Source organism: Strix uralensis, unplaced genomic scaffold, assembly GCF_047716275.1.
Source record: "Strix uralensis isolate ZFMK-TIS-50842 unplaced genomic scaffold, bStrUra1 scaffold_351, whole genome shotgun sequence".
Taxonomy (NCBI): Eukaryota; Metazoa; Chordata; class Aves; order Strigiformes; family Strigidae; genus Strix; species Strix uralensis.
This window is the reverse complement of record NW_027436945.1, coordinates 12602-30209: the sequence shown is the minus strand read 5'-3', so window position 1 is coordinate 30209 and position 17608 is coordinate 12602. Positions and strand designations below refer to the sequence as shown.

The following is a 17608-nucleotide window of genomic DNA, read 5'->3' as shown; positions in this document are numbered from 1 at the left end:
CTACTCTTGGGTTGTGCCCCCTGGCAGACACGAGTCCCTTGGTTGAAGAAAAGGGGTTGCTTTGAGAGGAGAAGTGCTGGGCTTGGGCAGAAGAGCAGGGTGGCACGTGGCACCTCGTTCCTCTCCCAGGTCAACCCATGAGAGCCTGAGCATGGGGACATTGCCCCGTCCAGGCAGTGCTGACCTGCTGCCCAGCCTCTCCTGCCTGCCCCAACCCCTGGCTGCTCGGTGCCACGGGGGATTTGTCAGCACTTACTGTCTCTGCTCTGTGCCTGCCCTTGCACCAGGAGCTCGTGTAAGCCCAGGGCTTTTCTTCTGTCCACTCTCCTGCCTTCTGTGAGCCATGGGCAGGGACATGCATGTCCAGCAGTGCACTCTGGCTGAGGCTGAGAACCTCTTTCCTGGGTGGGCACCTGAGCAGTACATCCTCACTGTACTTTTGCCCTGTGACACGTTCTATCCCCCAGCAGTGCCCCAACAGCTCAAGACCCCTGTGGAAACAAGGTGGGCTTCTCGTGCCACCAAGGGGTTCCTCACGCCTGACCCTGAACTCAGTGGGACAGAGCAAGATGCAGCACCCAACAGTGCCTGGGCCCTTTTCCCTGAACCCCAAGTGCTCTGGGTGTGACAGTACCCAGGGACCAGTACTGGGCAGCCCAAGGTCTCTGGGGCAGCAGCAGTTTCTCTGAGAGATTCCTGTGGCTGTGGCTGTTGGGAGAGAAGCAAGCCCAGAAGTTCTGTGCCGATTTCCGAGGAGCAGCAGGCTGGGGGCTGATGTGTTTTTGCCATCAGCACCCCCTGAGAGCAGCTGGGGATGTCGTAGGGCTTTTTGCCTGTGGCCACCTCTGAGATCAGTCAGGGTATTGCCAGAGGGCTGTGGGAACTCTCAGGGGTCTTTGGTTGATCCAGAATCTCTCCAGTTGCTCTAAGGGGACAGCCCCTCCTGAGGACGTATAGTGATCCATGAGGAGGACCTTTGGAAAACTGTCTGTGACTCACACTTTGGTCCCAAAGGCACCCACATGGTTTGCAGGGTGTGCTGTGGGTCTGTCACAGACACATACCCTTGAGTGCCTGTTGTGCTTTGAACTCAGCTGGCAACCAATCGCTACGTGGCCAGACTTTCACGTCCCCCTCCCCTCTCCCCGGTGAAATAGTGGAGACACAAAAAGAAGAAAATTCGTAGGTTGAATAAAAAAAAAGATTTACTAAAAGTAACAAGAAAACATCAGTAATAGTAGTGAGTCCAAAGACGTGTAAAATGCAGCAGTGGCTTACCGAGCACGGCGACAGGTATGCAGCCCACCCCCCAGCAGCAATCCGACTGCACCAGAAAATCCCGCAAAACCGCATAGAGCGCACTAGAGAGAGCCCTCATCCGCCTATATACACTGAGCATGACGTCACATGGTATGAAATACTCCAATGGTTGATCGGGATCCGACCCTCTAGCTGTTCTCCCTCTCAGCCCAAGGGAATATAAATCTATCCTGGCCAAAACCCGGAATGTGCTGTGACGGTGTAGCGAAGGGGTGCAAGGGAGCCTGGATGTGTTTGTGTCACCAACACTCCCCCAGCAGCTTCCTCTGGGATGTGCAATGGGTGAATTGGTCACGGCTTGCTCAGAGGTGATGTGGGATGTGGGCATGTAACTGCCAGAGGGCTCTGGGAACTCCCAACTGTTTTGGGTTTTTTGCAGGATTTGTCCGTCTGGTGGAAGGGAGGAGCCGCTGCTCAGGACGTGTGCAGATCCATGACGGGGGCCAGTGGAAAACTGTCTGCGCTTCCCACTTTGGTCCCAAAGCTGCTGACGTGCTCTGCAGGGAGTTGCAGTGCGGCGCAGCCCTGCCTGTCCCTGGAGGAAGTCCCTTTGGAGAAGGGGTGGGTCCCATCTGGGATGGAGAGCTGCAGTGTGTGGGGAATGAATCCCTCCTCGCCTCCTGCCCCAGGGGGTCCCCCAGGGACCAGCCCTGCACCCAGGCAAACAGCGCTGTTGTCACCTGCACACGTAAGGACACAGGGAGGGGTGTTGAACACTGGGGCTGTGGTGGGGACTGGGTAACAGAGCAAGGGCCGTGCTGGGCCGGGGGTGAGGGCAGGAGGGGTGGATGGTGTTGTCTGCAGCATGAAAATAGTGCAGGAGGAAAACAAGGGCATGTTGTCCCTCTGGCCTCTCTGCCAGCTACGGAGGGTACAAGAGCACCAATCCACCCTCATTCCTCCTCCTCTCTCCCCAGAGTACACAGGGTTCAGGCTGGTGAATGGCAGCACAGTGTGTGCAGGGAGGGTGGAGGTCCAGGTGCTGGGGACGTGGGGGACCCTCTGTGCGTCCCGCTGGGATCTCTCAGATGCCCACGTTCTCTGTCGGCAACTCAACTGCGGGTTTGCTGAGTCCATTCCTGGAGGAGAGCATTTTGGGAGAGAGACTGGCCCTGTCTGGAGAGACTCATTCCACTGTGACGGGACTGAAGCCCACCTGCAGCAGTGCCCAGTGACCACCCTGGGGGCCTCACAGTGCTCCCAAGGGAACACTGCTGCTGTCATTTGCTCAGGTGAGTGCCAGAAGAATGCTGCATTAAATCCATTTGTCATTTGTGTATAACATGGCCACGCAGAGCAGGGCTCCCGTGGCCATACCAGGCTGACTTTCTCCCCGGAGAAACCCTGGCTTCCCCAGGAGCCATCTGGAGGTTTTTCCCTGCTCAGAGTGAGCGCTCCACTTTGGGACAGCTGAGGACTGAATGGAGGCAGGCATCTGGCCCTAGGGCAGTGGCTTGGGCCCCAGTGTCACCGCCAGGCCTGGCCTCCTCTGTTCTCGTACTGTGCAAGTAGCTTGAGACAGGACTGCAGGGCTCTGTCCCATCCCTCTGGCTGCAGACACCCACATCCCATCCCCACAGAGCCTCATCCCACCACCCAGCAGGAGCTGCCTGGGTGCCCCCAGCAGCAGCAGACCTGGGTGTGAGCTGCAGAGAGGGCCCAGGCTTTACCTTCGCTTCTCCTCAGCACAAGGCTCAATCTTGTCCAGTTTGGTGGTGAAATCCCCCCTTGCCCCCCTCCCTGAAGGGTGCCATGCTCCCAGTGCCGCCCATGGCCGTGGCATCTCTGCTCTCCCCAGGCTCGGCCAGGTTTGGATCCCTGCGGCTGGTGGGTGGAGGGAGCCGCTGCGATGGACGAGTGGAGATCTTCCAGGATGGGGCGTGGGGCAGAGTCCTGGATGACCAGTGGGACGTGAATGAGGCCAGCGTGGTGTGCCGGCAGCTGCGGTGTGGGGAGGCCGGGACAGCCTACAACCCCCCAAAGCCTGAGCGAGGAACGGGCCCCGTGGGGCTGCGTGGGGTCCAGTGCACAGGGCATGAGGCCAACCTGAGTCTCTGCAACACCTCCCTGCCTGAGAGCGTGCTGGCGGCAGGGGTTGTGGAGGACGTGGGAGTCATTTGTGGGGGTGAGTGGCACTGTGCAGGCTCCCCAGGTGATGGTCTGTGCAGGCAGACAGTCCCTGGCAGCAACTGGGGTTTGTACCCACTGCAGGGAGTCAATGGCTCCGGCTGGTGAATGGGGCCGGGCGCTGCGCAGGGAGAGTGGAGATCTACTACCAGGGCATGTGGGGGACTGTCTGCGACGATGGCTGGGACCTGTCTGATGCCACCGTTGTCTGCCACCAGCTGGGCTGCGGAGGGGCAGTGGAGGCAGCCGGCTCTGCTCGGTTCGGGGAAGGCTCCGGGCAGATCTGGCTGGATGGTGTGAACTGTTCTGGGACCGAAGCTGCTCTCTGGGACTGCCCGGCTGGGCCCTGGGGGCAGCATGACTGCGGGCACAAAGAGGATGCAGGAGTCATCTGCTCAGGTCTGTGCCAGGAGTTGTGGTGGGAGCCTGGTTCCTGGGGAGGCCAGGACACGGGGAGAGCCGGGTATGGCTGAGGCTGTCCCTGGCTGCCCCTGAGCTCCTGCCCGAGCACATCCTGTGGACACGCATACATGGGCACCCTCAGTCCCACTGGGGGTCCTGTGGAGCTCAGCCATCCCCGAGGGTTAGTGGGAAGGGCAGGGGTGTCTGTCCATCAGGGACTTCTCTCTGCCCCTGTGTGCAAAGGGGACATGTTGGCCCTGCCCAGTGGAGGGCCTGGGGATGCATAGGTGTCCTGGCTCCCACAGCCCCAGGGCAGCCTGTTCCCCCTTTGGGGTCTTTTCCTCCCAGAGTTCGTGGCCCTGAGGCTGGAGAACAGTGACGGCTGCTCTGGGCGTCTACGGGTTTTCTACAACGGGACATGGGGGAGCGTTTGCTCCAACTCGATGACTCTCAACACAGTGATGCTGGTGTGCAAGGAGCTGGGCTGTGGGGATGGAGGATCCCTGGAAAGACGCCAGCCCTCTGGTAGGGAGTCTGGCCCTGCCTGGCTGGATCGCGTGCAGTGTGGGGAGAGAAACAGCTCCTTCTGGCAGTGTCCCTCCACTCCCTGGAACCCACAGTCATGCCAAGACCTGCGAGAGGAGACTGACATCACCTGCAACGGTAACTCTGATCCTCCCAGGTACTCATGTCACCTCAGATCCTGCTGCCTGCTGGCCATAGCCAAGCACAGATAAAGAGCTTGGAGGGGCTTTTCCTTTCCACGTCAGACCCTTCTGCTGCCAGTGGCACAAACATGACCACAACCACACATGTCCAGCAGCAGTTGCAACCCAGGTTGCCAGCAGCACCTGGGGGAGGCAGAGGCATCTCCAGGTGAGGTCTCAGAAGAGACCAGACAGGTTTCAGAAGAGCCTCCCCTCCATAGACAAGCTACTGCTGTGCTGTGAACCAGGGAGCTCTTGGGGCTGAGCACTCGGGGTCCCCCCACAGTCCTGTGCGTGTCCCCTGGATGACTGCAGTTCAGTTGCTGCCATAACCAAGATGGTACAGGAAAGCACAAGCAGAGCTCAGCCCTGCTCTCTCCTGAATGGTCCTCCAAACCAGCCCCTTCACCACAATGTTTCTTTCTTCAGGGGGACACCCAGAAATGCCCCTGACCCCATTGGCCCCGTGCCCCAACTCCACGAGCTGCACAGGTTAGGATTTGCCCCTCTGTGTCTGGCAGGGCTCTGCCTGCTGTCCTGGTGCCATGGGAGGTCTTTTCCTTCTCCAGCCAGGGAGAAGATTCGTGCCATGGGCGGTGAGGACGGGTGCTCGGGCAGAGTGGAGGTCTGGCACCGTGGCTCCTGGGGAACGGTGTGTGACGACTCCTGGGACATACGGGATGCCGAAGTGGCGTGCAGGCAGCTGGGCTGTGGCCGTGCAGTGTCTGCCCTGCGTGAGGCTGTGTTTGGGATGGGGATGGGCCCCATCTGGCTGGAGCAGGTGGAGTGCCAGGGGACGGAGCCATCCCTGCAGGACTGCTGGGCCCGGCCTGGGGACAGCGGTGCTTGCCGGCATAAGGAAGACGCTGCCGTGCGCTGCTCAGGTGAGTGGCAGGGCTGGGACCCCTTGGTCAGGCATTGGCAGGGAGCTGGGGAAGACCTTCAGTGCACGAGGTCCTGACATGGCCCCGACCTCCCATGAGCAGGAATGTTCCTGCAGAGTACAGGAGGCTGGTGCCAGTCAGGGAGCAGCCTCGTTGAACTGGATGTCCTTTGGCCACTACCCATGGGGCCCTGCAGTCCCAGGGCTATCCCCGGTCTGCCTGTGCCTTCCTGCCTGCCTCCCAGAGCAGAGGTGCTGGGCGCTGCCCTGGCCTCTCTTTCAGGCACTACAGGAGGGGCTATTTGGGTTGGATATGTCAGGGACATCTATAGACACCCCATGGTGTGCTGGGGACGAGGCTCCCCCCTCCCCGCATACCCAGTGTCTCAGCCCTGCTCTCTTTTTCCTCCTCTGCAGCTACACCCAGGATGGCAACATCCCCACCCCAAGCAGGTAAGTTGTCCTCCCTCTGGGGCTGGGTATCTGTGGAGCTGGGTTGTGACTCACAGATGGATGGAAGGGGCTCCTTGCTGGGGTGTGAAAGTCTCTGGAGGAGGCACTGAGGTGGTGGGAGGGTGTGAGGAAGAGTTGTCATTTTGTCAGCAGTGTGGAAGCTTCCCCAACACTCATTCCTGGGGCCCTCCAGCCTCTGCTGCCTTGTGTGATGGGGTCAGGACTGGTGCTGCCTCCACCTCTCCCAGGCCTGGTTGCTGCCCCTTCCATTTTCTCTCTCCTGCAGTTCCCACTCGAGGCCGTCAGACCAGCAGCGGGAGAGTCTCAGTGCCCGTCATCATCTGCATCATCCTGGGGGCCCTTCTCTGCCTGCTCCTGGCCCTCTTGGCTGGGCAAGTGCTGAGCACCAGGGCTGGGAGCAGAGGTGGGTCCTTCCCCAGAGGTCCCAGGGGGAGATACCTCCTGGAAGGACGGTGTGGTGCTGCAGGGGGTGTCAGTGAGGGTTGTCAGTGAGAGGCACAGGCAGAGTGGGGAGATGAGAATGTGTGCTGCCACCTTCACATGTACTGCCCCACTGAGTGCCTGTCCGTGGGCCACCAGCAGCAAGGGCTGGAGAGAGCCCAGAGGTGGGGGTAGCTAGTGATGGGGCGAGGAGAGATATGGCAGAGTGGGGATGGCCAAGACTGGCAGTGCTCTAGGTAGTGCTGGAGAGGGCTCTGGGGCAAGGGAGATGCTAGGAGGAGTGCGGGGCAGCAGGGTCCATCACCGTGGTGTCAGGCCCCAAGCCTGTCCCTCAGCCCATGCCTGCCCACCCCCAGGACAGGGGCCCTACTATGGACCCATGGGGCAGACAGGGACAAGCTCCAGGTGCAGAGGAAGTGTGGGAGCTGCTCCAGGGTGAGATAAGGGGGGCATGATCCAGGGGCCAGAGGGGCATGAGCACTGTCTTCAAAGGGATGATGCGAGGGTGACGCTGCCCCAGAGGATCTCCACAGCGATGTTGCCCTCACGGGGGATGTGGCAGTCGTGCCTGGGCAGCACAGTGGGGCTGTGCTCTCAGAGCAGTCCTGGGCTGGCCCATGGCACTGGTTTGGGGGATCACAGTGTGAACCCAGGGCCCCTCTGCCTGTCCCTGTGCTAGCCCTGCTTCTGTCCCCAGGCTCCAGGAGAGCTCAGGAGCCCTTCCTTGAGGCTGTGTATGAGGAGATTGGTTACAGCCCAGCTTTGGAGAAGCAGGCCAGGTTTGGTCACTCAGGTGGGTGTGGGTACTCCCTGGAGGCACATCTGCAGAACCCTTTCCCCTAGCCCCAACCCAGAGCTGATCCCCTGAAGCCCTCCCAGTCCAGGGTCCCTCTGGTGCTTGGTGTGCGGGGTCTGTGGGGAGAGCATCCAGGTCCTTGGCCCAAGAGAGAAGCTTTCTACCAGTCAGCTCTGACTGTCCCAGCTGGACAGCCCCTTTATTCCTGCCCCTGCACCCCATGTGGCACCCGAGGAGTGAGGGAAGGGGCTGTGCTAGGGCAGCTCTGGAGCACTTTTGGGACAGGGTTTGTCCTGGGGGAGCAGGGTGAATTCCCAGCCCTCCTCCCCATGCAGCCCCAGCTCTGTGGGTCCCTCTTCCCCAGCAGCGCTGACCATGAGCCAGGTCAGTGGGGCTTGCTCCATAACACCCGCTGTGCTGCTCTCCAGGCTCCTCTTCAGAGCAGTCCCTGACCCAGCTACAGCCCTACCCTGGGGTCAGCGAGGACGAGGATGGTCTGGGATCAGCACCAGGTAATGGAGGCAGGAAGGGTTTGATCTCCCTGCAAACACATGATGGACAGAGGAGTCACTGAGTGTCACCATTGGAGATGGGGAGGACATGGGCATCTCCTGAGGTGCTGGCAAGCCCAGTGACTCAGCCCTGTGTCCCTGCGCATCCTCCTGTCCTCTGCTCCGCAGGACATATCTTCTCACTGTCACCAGCTCCCCTCTCCTTTCAGATGTCCTTGTCCTGCCCAGAGATCACCCAGAAGATGGTTACGATGATGCCAGAGAGGTTTCTGATCCGGGGAAGGGAGAGTGGGAAATGCCCAGGATGCCAGAGGAGGGAGCAGGCCCCAGGGATGCACCCAGAGGTGAGAGGGAAAGACAGCACTGCCTGTTCCTAGGGTGCAATCCCTTGAGCCTCCCAAGTCACTACTGTAGTGAGGCCCAAACCTCCTGGGAAGGGGGAACCTGCCCCAGGAGTTTTCCTTGAAAGGCCTGGAGGTGGGAGAAGGAGCTGAATGTGGTGAGGAGCAGGGACGATGGTGGGGTACAGACACCAAGAGGTGAACTGAAATGTCCTGCCTTGCTGCTTGCAGGGGTCACCCCATGCTCCCAGAGAAGTGTTGAGATCCCTGGAGCTGAAGGAGACACCTCGTCCCTGTCCCCGGGGAGCATGGGCTATGATGATGCTGAAGAGGTGTCTGTGGCACATCCCCATGAGGACACAACAGCTGTGACACTGTAGCTTGGTGCACAACAGTCCCTGAGCCCCAGGCCAGGAGAGCCCATCCCTGCCCTGCAGCTGGGTGCAGCTGGGAGGGAGGAGAGGTCTGTGCAGCTGGGAGGGCCGTGAGGACCGGGGAACCGACTCCCTTGACCCATGGGCAGCAGAAATCACCTGGAGTTTCCTCTATTTTTATTCCCATTTTTATGCTGTGCATCCTTATTTGTTCTTATTAAAATTCTCTGGGGGCTTTGACCCAGAGCATCTCCTTGCCTGCCAGGTGTCAGGGGCATCTTCCTGAGGCTGGTCAGGGGAGCAGAGAACAAAGACACAGTGGTAGGGAAGCGCCATGTCTCAGGGACAGCAGACTCAGGGTCAGGCTGTTGGGCTGCGAGAGCCCATGGCCCCTGGGGAATAATCTTAGTGACAGAAATATTTCCATCCTGCTGGCCACAGGCAGTTTCTAGTCAATATGCCTCTATGGTAGGTCCCGTGATGTACCCTGTGGGAGCACCCATCTCCTCACCTGAGGGTTCCAGCTGCTCTTTGCCCCAGGCCCTGCCTCGGTCACGCTGGTCCCACAGTGCAGAGGCCATGACAGAGCTGCCATGTCAGGGGAAGCCCTGGGCTTTTGGCTCACAGAAGTGAGCCTAAGGTGACCACAGGGCCCCTGAACACCCCAGCCAGACCAGGGAGGATCGTGGCCTGTGGATTATCTCCCCCAGTACTTAGGAGGCAGCTCTGCTCCCCAGTACCCCAGCACAGAGTGCAGAGCCATTTTCTGGACACATGGGGCTGGGATTCCCTCTCCTCACGCTCTACCAGGACCCGTCTCCATGGGTTGTTCCTGCTGCTTTGCAGACCTGTGGCATCCCTGGGCCCCCAACCTCCTCCTCCTGGACGAGCTCCTGGCCTGGAGAAGGGCCCATCCAGGCGGCTGCTCATGTGGGCACATTTCCATGGCAGTGGAAATTTTGTGTCCCTCCACTAAAACAGGTGCTGCTGAGAGCTGAGCCAGGGTCCCTCTCCCTCAGCTGGGGTTTCACCTGCCCCAGTGCCCATGGGCAGAGAATCCTCTCATGCAGGAGCCAGGCTGGGAGAAGGGTTTGACACCTGCGCAGGACCTGGCGCCCAAACTGACAAACTGCGCTCCCTGCTCCCGCTGGTGGGTCTCCACACCCTGCCAGCTCTTCTCCAACAGGCTTCTCTGCCACGGGCTGGAATGTGCGTTGGGTGTCTGTGGCAGGATTCCCTGTGGGGAGCAGCTGCAGCTCTGCAGCCCTGCAAACAGCAGGATCTGGCCCTGGAGCAGAAGTGGGGAGGAGGCAGATGTTGGCAACATCCTCTCCTATTGCAGTGTTGCCCCATTCCCTGCTGGGAGTTTGTCCACCCCTGGGGGGGAGCTGGGGTGAGCTGAGGTACACACATCCCTCTGCCCCACACCCGGAAGCCTTTTTGCTGGCAGCCCCCATGGGAGACCAGAGTTCCCAGGGCAAGACCCCCACGCTGATGGGTGACGTACATGGGCATTGCAAACACAGCCTCCATCCCCTGCAAAACTCCCACTGGGATAAGCTCCAGCCCTGTGTCTCAGAGAAATAAGGTCTAAACGTGAAGTAAAGAAGAAGAAGGGAGTGTTATCTTCTGGACACAGGATGGTGGACACCTATGGGCGGTATGGACTCAGGGTGCCCCAAGTGGGGACTGGGGAGAAGAGCCCAGTGCCTGTTCCATGCCACCTCCCCACCAACTCTGCCCTCCCACAGGTATAATATCTCTCCCTTACTCTGGCAGCTGGTAGAGGTTTGCGTCTTCCTTCTGGGAGAAAGAAGCCCCAGGCCTGGGTATGCTGGAGGGGACAGCACCGCTGAGCAGAAGGAACCTGTTTCATGGCATTTGGGGACCTGAACAGTCTGGCCCTGATGGCTGGGTCCATTCTCTGCAGCCAAGCAAGATTGTCACTGTGCCCCAGAGCTGTGGGTGCTCCTGCAGCTCCTGAGGACCTACCTGAGGGGGGTCGCAGTGAGACCCCAACCCTCAGCACTGCAGCCCCACACTGGGCAGAGCTCAGCTGTAGAAAGCCCACAGGAGACCAGCCTTATTTCTCTGAGTTTGGGCTCACCATGCCCAGGGTCTGGGCACCATGACGTGAAAGTCCATGTCTCACATCGCAATTTAGTTGCCAGTGTCTTGCTGGGGAAGCAGCTGAGGCACCATCTCCTGGCTATCGCCACCTCTGCGTGGCTGTGGACAGACCTGTGCCTCTCCGATCCCACCAACACAGGTTGGACGGAGACACCAAACACCCCGGGAACAAGAAGTGGTCACTGGCCCTACCAGTCCCCCCTTGGCAGGGCTGTGCCTGACCTCAGCCTCTCTGGGTTCCCTGAGCTGAGGCTCTGCTCAAACCAGTGGTGATGGTGGAAGGAGAAGGACCTAGAGACAGGGTCGGGGTAAGAAATGCATCTGCTCCAGCTGGGAGTCCCACAGCCCTGCCAGGCTCATCCAACTCAGACCCTGCTACCTGCTGGCACAGAGGAGGCTTCCCATGTGGTATGGGATCTCTGCCTGGAGAAAGGACAATCTCAGACCCTCAATCCTAGGAAATCACCAGGGCAGTGTGTCCCTGGTCCCAAAGGACACCTGAGCTGGACCAGCACACTCAAAACACATCTCTCAGTGCAGCCAGAAAGGATTCCTAGCGTGCTGCTGACATCTTTCCCCTCCCTGAGCTCTCCCCACAGAGGAGCACACTCCGCTGCCAACGTTGTCCCTGGGTGGTGCGGGTCTGTGGCACAGGGCAGTGACCTGAGCTCAGGTCCAGCACAGCCGCCCTCTTCTCCTCCAAGAGGGGCTCAGCAGAGGCAGCGCACACAGCCCTTCCACCACCCTCCTACCCTTGCAGCCAAGACCTGGGTGGGCAGCACAGGCCCCCAGGGCCTGGAGAGGACCAGTGTCTGAACTGCAGCCCACACCTGCCTGAGGCTGGGCAGTCAGGGTGGAAGCACCTCTGGAGATGCTGGGGAGTGAAGCCAGGACCTCCCCCATGCCAAGCAGATGCTCGGCTCCATCCCTGTTACACCTGCTAGCAGGAAAGACCCTCTCCTCCCATGATGTATATGTGACATCACAACCCTGTTTGGAAGTCATAGTGTGAGTTGGTGACCTTCCATGCTGCACACCTGCCAACGTGGAAGTCTCGGACACATCTTAGACGACCAATTTGATCAAGTTAATGCCACTTTATTAAAGGCTACACAGCAATTTATACTCTATCCCAGGCTTCACCACTATCGTATTGCTAATAGGCTAAAGCTACCTGTTCACACGCCCTTCTGCCCTCTATGATTGGTCCCAGTGTGGTGTCCACGCGCTGCTCTCACACCAGGTAGACCCCCTGTTTTCGACATTCCAACATCTTTATCTCTTGGGCAGGAATGTAGTTTCTCAGGCCGTCTCGCCCTTGTTTATGTCCTTGAACACAGCTGCAGCTTGCTGTTACAGTGAGGCCCCTTGGTCTGGATCGCTCACAACATGTCCGTTGTTCTCCAGCGATGCCACAAACACCAGGGAAGCCACTGCTGGCACTTCTGTCCCGACCTGTGCCCTTGCAGGAGGGAGGAGCTGATGCAGAGGGATGTTCATGTGGGGCCCCAGAGGTGTCCCCCTGTGCTGTGTATCTCCCTGCTGCTGCCCAGAGAGGAACATGTCTGGGTTTCATCAAACATTGCAGCAGGGGGCAAAGGGGACCAAGAAACTCTGCTCAGGACAGTGTGTGACTAAACAACAGTGAGGCCCAAGCGTCACAGGGGATGATCCTCAGCACAGCTTTGTCAGCTGTCTGGGGAACATCAGAGGTCTGGCTGACATTTAGGTCTCAGTTCCCAAAAGTGCCTCTCCCTGGGACTGGGGGGACAGTGGCTTCCCCATGGGCAGTGTGCCCTGGTCTGGGAACTGAGGTCGAGGTGAAAGACAGGCATGAGGAGGGGAGCAGTCTGTGCACCACTGAGAATGACAAAGATGAGAGGGACAAGGTCTTTACAGAGACCCCACAGAGATGAGGTCCCAGTCCCTGTGGAACAGGGAAGGAGGCACAGCTGGAGACCACCCCAAAGAAGCCCTGAATGGAGACTCTTGCCCAGGAGGAGGCTGGGGCTTGTGATGCTGGAGGAAGGCTCATTCTAGCCTCTAGATCTGCAGCTACAGCGCACGGGCAGTGCTCTGGCAAGAAGGGAAGGAGCAAGGAGGGCCAGGGCGGGCTGGAAGAAGGCAGATGGGCTCTGCAAAAATCTAGGGGGAAAAATCATTGCTGAAGCCCAGGGTTGAACCAGGGACCTTTAGATGTTCAGTCTAATGCTCTCCCAGCTGAGCTCCTTCAGCCCTGCCCCAGCAGCCCATGTCTCTTGTCCCTGCAAACTGTCAGCTCCTTGTGCTGGGATTGGGTGCTGTGCAGGGGTTCTTGGTAGCAGGGGAGGCAGCTACAGCAGTGGCTCCTCTGAGAAGCTTCTCGAAGGTCCTTTGGCTCCAAGTCAGATCCGCATCTGGCCAAGGCCAAAGCAGGTAATGATGGTGACTGAACCTCTGATAATGTATTTAAGAGGGGAAACTGGGAGGAGAAGTTGGAGTTGTGAGGAGGAGTTGTGAGTAGAGCACCTCTGCGAACACTGAGGTCAGTGGAAGAAAGGAAGAAGAAGCGGCTGGGGGCCGTGTGTGCCAGTGCAGAGAGCCCCCCTGCAGCCCATGGTGAGACGGCAGGGCCACCCTCTGCCACCCATGGAGGTCCACAGTGGAGCAGATGCTGACCTACGGCCTGTGGAGGACCCCACACAGGAGCAGGCAGCTGCACTTAAAGGAGGTTGGAAATCGGAGGGAAGAAAAGGCCCCCGCTGTTGTAGTTTGGTGCTGGGAGGACTACAACACGCAGGGGTGACACACGCCGGAGCATCTTCGGAAGAATGAATCCCATGGGAAGGATTCACGTCAGAGAAAGTTCATGGAGGGCTATCTCCTGTGAGAGGTAACCCACACTGAAGCAAGGGAAGAGTGCGAGGAGTCCTTGCCCCGAGGGTTAAGGATCGGCAGTTTCAACAGTTGATGAACTGACGGTAACCCCATCCCCTGCCCCCCTGTGCTGCTACCATGGGAGGAGGTAGAGAAATCAGGAGCAAAGCTGCACCCAGGAAGAAGGTTTGGTTGGGGGGAAGTTGTTTTTAAGATGTGGTCATATTTCTCACTGTCCCACTCTGCTGGTTAAGTGTTGTTGTTGTTAGTGTTTGAATTAAATTGATAGCTTTTCTTGTCCCCTAGTGAGACTCTCTTTTGCCCATGACCTTAATATGTGAGTCATTCCTCCCTGTCCTGATCTCAATTCCCGAGCCTTTTACTTCATTTTCTCCTTCCCGTTCCTGAGGGGGAAGGGGTTAGTGAGCGGCTGCGTGGTGCTCAGTTCCCTGTTGGGCTCAAACCATGACTGTGGTGGAGATGGAGTCCAGGTCGAAAAGGGAAAGGCTGAGGAAGAACAAGTACATGGGGGTGTGCAGGTGGTGGTCACAGGCGATGGAGGTGATGATGAGGCCTTTGCCCAGGAGGGCAGCCAGGGAGATGCCCAGGAAGAGCCAGAAGTGCAAGAGCTGCAGCTCCCGTCTCTCTGTGAATGCCAGGAAGAAGAACTCAGTGATGGAGCTGCCGTTGGACATTTGCTGCCTCTGTGCACGGGGACCTGCACAAGGAGGTAAAGGCAGTGAGAAGTTAGGGCAGAGCTCTCTGAGCAAAACCTATCCCAGTTCTCATGGAAAACCCTCAACTGCCTTGCCCCTTTCAGGAAACCTTTTCGTCCCCAGGAAGGTGGGGACACAAGCAGCAAGGACAGGAGGGGAACACAGAGAAATGCCCCAATGCTCCTGCCAAGGGAGGAAGGACAGGGACAGACAGACAGGCACTTGGGGGTTTCTCCTCACTGCAGGTTGGGCTGCCAAGAAGAAGACTCAGTCTGAAACCCCACAACCCTGGGGCAAAGGCTGTGCTGGGTGGGAGAGGAGACCAAGGGGGATGTTCCCTGAACATGTCTGAACTGCAGGGGATTGCAGGGAGATGCCCAAATCCCCTATCCATGGCATTTCTGGGAGCAGCTGTCTCTTCCTCCCTGCCATTTCTCTGCTGCCTTGAACTCTCCCAGCCAGGAGCTATTTCTCTGTCCCTAAGTCTCCTCCCTGTCAGTGCTCACAGACCCCATCTCACACACTGTGTGCTCAGCTCTGCCCTGCAGACACCTCCTGGTAGCAGGGCGCTGCCCAGGGGTATCACTGTGTGTGCAGGGGCTCAGGAGCAGCTCAGAAAAGTTTCTTCTCCAGAGCAGGGAGAAGTCTACAGTCTCCCACTGCCCTGCCAACCAACCAAAGAGATAAATCTCAAATCACACACTCCTTCCCATTTACGTAGTCCCCATCGTGACCTTCCTCTTGAAAATTCCCCTTGGAAATTCACTGCATGTGATCTGGGGCTGTGATCAGCCCTGGTCCACACAGCACCCTTTTGACAGCAGAAGGACCCTGTCCTGCCAGGGGTCTCTCCTTCCCCCCACAGCTTCTCCCCACAATGCTGTGGGGAGCTCCCTGAGCAGGCTGAGTGCTGACCCTGGCAGGCGGCAGAGTCCCTGCCCCAGCACACAGCCGCTGGCGTGCAGGGACCCAGGGGCTCCAGGGGAACCTGCTGTGACACAGCCTGAAGCAGTCACTGATGTTCCCTCCCACAGCTGGGGAGAGACACTTCTTTCCAGCAGTGGCATTTCTGCTATCAGAGATAGAGTTAGGTCTAAAAATCTCCTTTTTATCTTATTACTAGGCAGGATACCCAGACAATGACAGGCAGGGATCTTCTTTACTCCTGCTGAGAGGAAGGGATTCAGCTGAGTCAGTCGAGGCATAGCATCCTTCATTTCTGTCGCTAGTGTTGGTTGGGGACTCAGCTCCCTCCCATGCCTGCTGCAACCCCCCAGGAGGTGGGATTCCTCTTGTCTCAGTTCAGAGCTGCATTAAATAGGCACCTGTATGTGAGTTCCTTGTCTCAGCTCCTGTGGTAACTAATGAAGATGCAGGTCAGGAGTTGGCTCTTCAGATGAAACACCTGGTGACATCTGAGGTGCCAGAGGTTTTCCAAGGCATCTGCAAGACAACTGCACTTGTCCTTATTTACTCTTTTCTTGGCAGCCCATGCTGCCATCTGACAAATGGTGCCCTGTAGCCCAGGGAGAGCTCAGGTTCTCTCTGTCTTTTCCATTAGCTGGGTTGACCAGATCTCCACTGACTGTAGTGATGGTTTTCATCCCCGCATTGCCTAATTAAATTCTGGACAGTTTCTCTATCTAATGTCCAAATAGAGGCCTGTAGTGTTACGTGAGATACCAAGACTCTCACACCCAGCTCCATGGAGCTTGCAAGTACAGCCCAGGAGAGCCATCCCCATTTAGAGTGGGGTGTCACGTCCCACTCAGATGAGGAGACAAGTGACTCAGATAGGTAAATCCCCAACAGAGTGGACAACAGTGAAACAAGTCTCAAAGTCCAGACATTTATTAACTTCCCTCAGTGTACTAATTGGATACATGATAACTGGCTAATTATATAATGAGTTATGGTAAGCGATATAGTATGCCTTGTGTTACTTACCGGTAGTGAGAGAAAAGGGGAAAAAGGAAAGGAAGGAGATAGAGAGAATAGAGAAATAGAGATCACCGGTCCGGGTTCCTGCGTTGGTCCCATCCGAGTTCGTCAGGGATGCATCCCTCTTCTTCATTTCTTCATGTCTTTTTTTTTCTTTATCTCTTGTTACTCCTTGCCCCCCCCCCCAATTTATACACACTTTCCTTGGGTCCATCCCCTAGGTCGACCCCCATGCCTACGTATCCAATGGATGGGGAGGGGTAAGGTGTTTCATGGGATGATGTAATTAGCATGATCATGTTAGCCCTCATTAGCATATTGAGGGGTGTTAACTTTAATATGCATTTCATGGATAATGAAGCAAAGGTCATTCACCGGACAGATGGCCCCTGAAACTCGACCAGGTGCCCCAGAGCAGAACCGTCCTGTCCCCACAGGTCTCCCCCCTCCAGCTGCATCCTGTGCTATCCAGGCAGCCTTATCAGCTTCGACCTCAACACTATCCACTCCATGACCATAGTTTCATTACTTGTGAGTGTTTAGACATTCCTTAGCTTGGAGGGCCTCCACTCCACCTGCTACACTTTATCTCTTTCTCAGGATGTTTTTCTGTCTTTGTTTCTCGCAGGTCTGTTTCTTTCAGGACCTATTTTAACAGGTCATCTCTCACACTCACTCTCTTGGCATCCACTTTCAGCTTTATGTTTCTCCCAACCCCTCTGGCACGTCTCTGCTCTGAAGCAAAGCCTTTGCACACAGGGGGTCTTGGATGCTTGGTACCAAGTTTCCCTAAGACAAGTCAGAGCTTAGCCTATAACCATACATGAGGTGTTGCAGCCCAAACCTGCACCGATGCCCTCAGCCAGGGGCACCGCCAGGAAAAGCTGCAGCCTGTGCTTTTTGACATCCATGGAGTAACTGCCACAGTGTGGCAGGACAAGTGACACAACTTGGGTGCTGCAATGGATGGGTACAGGCTTTTCAGGAGAGACAGGCTGGAAGGATCTGGAGTGCTGTCCCTCAAAAGGAAGGAGCTGTTTAATGGGGTTGGTGAAAAGTTGGGTGAGCCTTTTTACGTGAGTATCAGAGGAGAGGCCAGCAAAGTGACATTGTTGTAGGAGTTAAGGAACCCCCAGTCAGCATGGAAAGTGGGCATAGTCTTCTCTAAGCACCCCAAGGAAGTCTCTGGATGGAGAAGCCTGGGCCTCACTGGGAACGTTAATGACCCTGGCACTTTCTGAAGAAGAACACGGCAGCATGCCAACAGTCCAGGGGGTTCCTGCAGTGTCTCACAACAGCTTCTTAGCACAGCTGCCGGATGGGCCAATAAGGATAAAGCAAACCTGGATGTGATGTTTTCAAGAAAGACAGAGCTGGCCAGGGATGTGCAGACCAGCTGTCATGACCTTGAAATAGTGGGGTCCCAGTGCCCGAGGGGAGTGAGGAAGTAGATTAGAAGACTGCAGATGCAAGAAATCAGAAGAGCAGCCTCTGGCCTGTTCTGGGGAGTTTTAGTGGGCATCTCACAGTCAGCAGCACTGAAGGGAAGCAGAACTCAGGACAACTCGTCTTCCATGAGAGCATCTTC

At 57.4% G+C, this 17608-nt stretch overlaps 1 protein-coding gene and 1 non-coding gene across 2 annotated transcripts; one reads left to right on the top strand and one right to left on the bottom strand.

The window, feature by feature from the left end:
* Positions 1-343: 343 nt before the first annotated feature.
* On the top strand, positions 344-13321 carry LOC141938848 (scavenger receptor cysteine-rich domain-containing protein SCART1-like). The gene is made up of 16 exons (XM_074857866.1): positions 344-504; positions 1950-2008; positions 2238-2556; positions 3129-3445; positions 3532-3846; positions 4198-4531; positions 4986-5048; positions 5130-5300; positions 5857-5892; positions 6179-6219; positions 7052-7147; positions 7579-7662; positions 7831-7950; positions 10494-10646; positions 12816-12922; positions 13193-13321. Exons 1-16 carry the CDS (start codon positions 344-346, stop codon positions 13319-13321), a joined length of 2505 nt encoding a protein of 834 aa, XP_074713967.1.
* Positions 12670-12742, bottom strand: TRNAF-GAA (transfer RNA phenylalanine (anticodon GAA)). The gene has a single exon. It is a non-coding gene; the product is annotated as a tRNA-Phe (tRNA).
* Positions 13322-17608: the final 4287 nt, after the last annotated feature.

Coding starts and splice junctions, on each gene's coding strand:
- LOC141938848 (XM_074857866.1), top strand. CDS start 344: ATGGGCAGGGACATGCATGTCCAGCAGTGCACTCTGGCTGAGGCTGAG. Junction 4,532..4,985: donor GGTAACTCTGATCCTCCCAG/GTACTCATGTCA, acceptor TTCTTTCTTCAG/GGGGACACCCAGAAATGCCC. Junction 12,923..13,192: donor TCTGGCCAAGGCCAAAGCAG/GTAATGATGGTG, acceptor GACCCCACACAG/GAGCAGGCAGCTGCACTTAA.